Below are 6,000 nucleotides of genomic sequence, written 5' to 3'. Positions count from 1 at the left end.
CAAAGCCCGACACAAGTGTCTTTGCTAGTTTAAGACCGACGCAGTTGTTTGTTTCCCGTCCAGCACCCACGTCGTTTATATAGCAAATCCACCTGCGCCCATCTGTGCGCCCATGAGCGTGCTGGTCTTACAGGGAGGTGTGTTCAGGTGAATTATTGCCATATTTCTATTTTGAGGCAGCGGGAAGTGATTGCGCCATTTACCAACAAAAACCTGGTCTAAAGTCAATAACGCAGCATTTCATTGTTATTTTAACAGCACATTAGTAAAATGAGCCTAGACTTGTGCACAGCGCGCGCACACACTATGCTTGTTACACACACACACACACACACACACACACACACACACACACACAGGGACGCGCAGCAGCACACAAACATGCAAAAGATTACAAATAAAAATATTACGGTGCAAATCCGCCATCATAATAGCAATGCGCCAAGGTACAAACGCGCCTGGCTTTTAAAGGGAATGGGAGATGACACTGATTGGTTTATTGCATGTTACGCCCAAAACACACCTATGAATTAATGAAGACACTAAGTACAACCCTTTTGAACTATGTGCCCGGCGCACTGACCCTTTTTTTTTCTGCCGTCAAACTAGCAAAAGTGGATTTGGACACGCCCTAAACGCACCTGCGCCAGGCACTTAGATCGTTAAAATAGAGCCCTATATGCAAGTGGTCTAATTGTCTGTCTGATTTTCTGTGTCCGTCCAGCTGAAGACACCTTCCTGTCAGCCATCATCAACTACACTAACAGCTCCACGGTCCACTTCAAACTCTCACCCACCTATGTCCTGTACATGGCCTGCCGCTTCGTCCTGTCACCTTCTTACCGGCCCGACATGTCGCCGTCTGAGAGGACGCACAAGGTCATCGCCATCGTCAACAAGATGGTGAGCATGATGGAGGGAGTCATCCAGGTCAGTAACATTTCTTTACAAATCTTTTTATTTTTGGGTGCTGTGATATGTAAACATAATCCCATTGACTGATTTGTGCATTATCTCAGTGTGTTCTGCTCCTTCATAATGCTGTTATTTATACATCTCATACTTGCATACTGGCTTTTGTTGAAACTTTTAAATTGTTTGATGCTTAATTTTTGGTGTGTGTGTGTTTAGGTGTTCCTATATTTGTTTCTTTTAGCTTTCTCTCCACAGTTACCTCTGTTGTACCAATCTGTTTTTTGTCTTATGTTTGTCTACCTGTCATTGTTGAACGCCCGTGGTGTGACGCCCGCTATGACGCAGCACAGTGTTTGCTTAACTTCTGCTAGCATGGTGCTATTACTGATCATTGGAGTTGGAAATCATTTGATATATCTTGATACCGGCGCTAATTTAATAGCTGAGTTTTTTTGTTCAAGGTTTTTTTTAATTATTATTATATGAAGTCAGGACAATAGTTTTCAACATTGTACAACAATAATACTATATATATATATATATATATATATATATATATATATATATATATATATATATATATATATATATATATATATATATATATAATGGTGAATGCACACCCTAATCAAGGAAGTGTTTGTAGCTCATTGAAATAAGTAATAAAAGAGTTCCAGCATTTGAAAAAGTTCTCAGTATTCCCTCGGAGAGTGAATTTCACCTTCTCTGATATATATTTATATATACAGGGACACAGAAGGGAACTGTGAATAGCTGAGTTTTTAGGCAACAAATACATTAACAGAATAAAACTCAATAAAACTTTACGGTTTGATTAATATATATATTTAACAACCTTTTGATTTGAATTAGAACAACCTGTCAAAGAATATAAAACAAGCTGTGGTAGAAGTATTCAGATCTTAAGTAAAAGTAGTAATACCACAGTGAGTATTGGCATTAAAATGTACTTGAAGTACCATTAGTAAAGGTACTGATTATGCAAAATGGCTAATTTCAGAAAAAAATTATTGGTTACTTGATTATAATGATTAATGCATTTATGTGTTTATCAATAATGCTGCAGCTGGTAAAGGTAGAGAGAGGCAGTGAAGTTATGAAAGAAAACACACATGGACTGTAAGACTTAATCTATTCAGTCTGTGTGTAGTAGGATTTCAGTTTTATAGAGTTTGGGGTAAATATTTTTAGCTTCTTTGGGATATGGGAATGTTCAACCTTCCTGCTTCAGTTAGGCGTATAATGGGCTTAAACACAGGGTATTTTTGGCACATCTTTGGGATGTTGAGAACTTGGAGAACTGGATCTTGAATAGTGGCATGATTGTGACCAGCTTTACTGTGTGAGATGCAGAAGATAGGCGTGTGCTTTTCCAGTACTTTGCATCCTCAAATGTCTTAACTGCATTACTTTATATCAATGTCTCCCTAAATGAATGAATCGTTGTTGTTTTTTTTTTTAAACATCAGTATGTAATTATCAAATTATGTGTTATAACTTTGTGTCATCACTGAGAACAAAGTCAACATTATCTGATAGTGTTGGTCCCAGTTCCTCCTTATACTGAGACCACATTTCACATAAACTCCCCAGCTTGTTTCCACAAAGAGGGTGTTACTCTCACCACCAGTTACTCAAAAGCTGGAAGGTTTAGCCAAAACATTCCTGTTTTGTGCTTTATAACAATCCAACAGAGTTCTCAGTGTGTAATGGAGTGCAACGCCTGGGTTTATATTTTGTTATTGGTCACATTTTGTGGTAATTATACAGCTGTCTTAAAATGCATACTGTTAAAATATTAATGACTTTAGTTTATTCAAGGATTCATGTTTTGCTCACATTTATACACCTTCACATTCGTTCATTTCTTGTTTACACGACCTTTTATTTACCGCTGTTATACAGATCTGAAAACTCTATTAGTCTCAAGTCTTAACCCTAGATTAAAGCTCTTAGTTTTATTATAAAGCTTCATGTGGTCCTAAATACGCTTAGATATTAGGTACTCAGTTACTTTTCAAAAGTATAACAGGGCTGTAGTTTCTTGGCTGTTTTAATGGTACATTTCACAGACACCCTGTGATGTTTTCCTGACCAGATGTGGTTCTCAGATGACCTCCTTCAGTTATGTTCTTTAAAGGTCCCATGGCATGACAATTCACTTTATGAGGTTTTTTAACATTAATGTGAGTTCCCCCAGCCTGCCTATGGTCCCCCAGTGGCTAGAAATGGTGATCGGTGTAAACCGAGCCCTGGGTATCCTGCTCTGCCTTTGAGAAAATGAAAGCTCAGATGGGCCGATCTGGCATCTCCTCCTTATGAGGTCATAAGGGGAAAGGTTACCTCCCCTTTCTCTGCTTTGCCCACCCATAGAATTTGGCCCACCCATGAGAGAGAGAGAGACATCATGGCTTGAAAACAAGTGAAGCATGGCAGTTGGTCAAGGCCACACCCTAGTGGCTGTAATTCTGCACCAAGGCTGGATTTCGGGAGAGAGACTTCAGATACAGTATTAGGGGACCACTAAGGCCTATATAAAAGAGACTTCAGATACAGTATTAGGGGACCACTAAGGTCTATATAAAAGAGACTTCAGATACAGTATTAGGGGACCACTAAGGTCTATATAAAAGAGACTTCAGATACAGTATTAGGGGACCACTAAGGCCTATATAAAAGAGACTTCAGATACAGTATTAGGGGACCACTAAGGTCTATATAAAAGAGACTTCAGATACAGTATTAGGGGACCACTAAGGTCTATATAAAAGAGACTTCAGATACAGTATTAGGGGACCACTAAGGTCTATATAAAAGAGACTTCAGATACAGTATTAGGGGGACCACTAAGGTCTATATAAAAGAGACTTCAGATACAGTATTAGGGGACCACTAAGGCCTATATAAAAGAGACTTCAGATACAGTATTAGGGGACCACTAAGGTCTATATAAAAGAGACTTCAGATACAGTATTAGGGGACCACTAAGGTCTATATAAAAGCATCCAAAAAGCAGCATGGCATAGGACCTTTAACTGATTCAAGATGTCTTCACATTGTAAACCATGACCATGTGTGTGTCAAAGTGTGTGTGTGTTACATGGCTGTGTCCATACTGTAGCTGTTGACGTGTTTTCTCTCTGTCCTGTGAATGTGTCCTCCTCTCGTTCCTCCTCCTCCTCCTCTTCCTCCTCCTTCTTCCATCCAGGAGATTCCTGAAGGGGATCAGGTAGGATAGCACACCATGATACGGCTGCTACAGACGCGTCTACCTCCCTCCCTCACTCTTTCTTTCTCTCTTTCTCTTGGTGTGGGCGATATGGTTACAATATCTCAAGTTCGACAACGCATCTCAAAAATCTTTGATGTTACTTAAACCCAGCTAGTAGATGCTGGGACACATTTGTCTGCCTTTTAAAGAAACTTAAACGTCATGCCTACTTAAAGGAATTGTATTTTCATTACATAGTAGTTAAAACAAGAAATAAAAAATAGGAAGAAATATGAGAAAACTTTCTGAGTCGAGTTAAAAAAAACAACAACAACCAGTGGAATGGGTCAAATGGGTCACCCACCTTAAAGGTCCAATGTGTGGGAATTTCTCCCATCTAGCGTTGAGATCATATATCGCAATCAACTCTCTCGCACCACGCAGTTCAAAGTACGTATTACGCTTTTTTCTGATGACGCCGGTCTCTTGCTCTTTTCAATATCCTTTTTCTGGGTGAAGAAGAAGACTCCGGGGGTCTCATTTATAAACGTGGCGTACGCACAAAACGGGGCTGAAAATGTGCATACACGACTTCCCACGCAAAGGTTGTGATTTATAAAAAATAAACTTGACGGGAGAATGTGCGGTCCTCCACGCAAACTCTGACCCATGGGTACGCACATTTTGGAGACAAAATAGGAATTGGCGGCGCAGATGGTGAGGTGGTGAACTGAAGTCAGACTGCAGAAAGTAAATGGGAATAACGATTACGGAACCGTGCCATCCTGGTCCAAATACAGGTCCTCGCCACTCTGGAGGCAACCGGCTGTTTCCAGAGGGAAATGTCAGACAGCTAAGTAAGTCTTTTGGGCGTACGTACACTTATAGTAAGGATCCTACGCACAGTTTTATAAATGAGACCCCTGTTCCTGAAATTTGGATTTTGAATACGTGTGGTCCTCCACGTTTCCTTCTTCAAACTTGCCGGGACCGGGAAGCTACGATACCCGTTAGCAGCGTTAGCAGCACTTGCAAGTTTATCGTGTGACAGCGAAAAACGCAAAAGGCGGAGCAGTATGTCCTGTGTGTCCCTTACCGGCTAACGTATTTCAGGATGGCGCATGAATATGGAGCGTCTACCTCAGTTCATGCAAACGCAAATGTAAAATTTTAAGCCAAAAGGAATACTTTGAATTGATGGTGGTGGTAAATATTCATGAAAAATAACAAGTTTGTGAACTGGCAACACAGATTTTGAGAATGAACAACTAAACATGTTACACACTGGACCTTTAAGAAATAAGCAATGATGGAATGAATGCGAATCCGTAAAATTTGTATTTTAAAGCGGATCAGAAATAAGTAAGTCTTAGAAAAATGTGCATACAGCTAGACCTGAAACATTTAATCCTTAGTTGATTTACAGAAAATGATTCGGCAACATTAGTCATTAATGAGGCAAGAATGGGACATTTTGTTCTGTGCTTCTCTCGGTTTTATATCTAAAAACTTTGAGTTAGTCGAACTAAACGAGCAATTTAAAGACGTCACCTTGGGCTGTGGGAAATTATGATGCACATTTTTTAACCTTTTTTCTGACATTTTATTTAGTAAACAGTTAATTGATAAACCAAAAAAACAATAGGTAGATTGATTGAATAAAAATCAATGGTAGTTGCAGTCCTACATGTAGAATACTTTCCAAAATGCTAGATGGAAATGCAAGTGACTACCTCTAAATGACAATAGTATATTGATGGAGATTTTGCACATTTCCAGTAACAGCATATATTTTCACTAGATGATAAATATATATATAAAAAATGTTGACTTTATTTAAACCATACGTTCCT

At 39.2% G+C, this 6,000-nt stretch overlaps 1 protein-coding gene across 12 annotated transcripts in view; it reads left to right on the top strand.

Annotated features, from left to right (window-relative positions):
• The window catches only part of afdna (afadin, adherens junction formation factor a), a 105,138-nt gene that overhangs the window by 48,913 nt on the left and 50,225 nt on the right, over window positions 1-6,000 (top strand). For 8 of the 12 annotated variants that reach the window (XM_078274913.1, XM_078274905.1, XM_078274904.1 and 5 more), the window contains 2 exons: window positions 725-930; window positions 4,145-4,165. In XM_078274913.1, coding sequence (XP_078131039.1) covers window positions 725-930; window positions 4,145-4,165 — 227 coding nt within the window. The remainder of the gene's footprint in view (window positions 1-724; window positions 931-4,144; window positions 4,166-6,000) is intronic. The other 4 variants (XM_078274912.1, XM_078274915.1, XM_078274908.1 and 1 more) reach the window with 1 other exon arrangement.

This window comes from Sander vitreus, chromosome 18 (genome assembly GCF_031162955.1).
Source record: "Sander vitreus isolate 19-12246 chromosome 18, sanVit1, whole genome shotgun sequence".
Classification (NCBI taxonomy): domain Eukaryota; kingdom Metazoa; phylum Chordata; class Actinopteri; order Perciformes; family Percidae; genus Sander; species Sander vitreus.
This window is presented reverse-complemented; position numbering and strand designations above follow the sequence as displayed.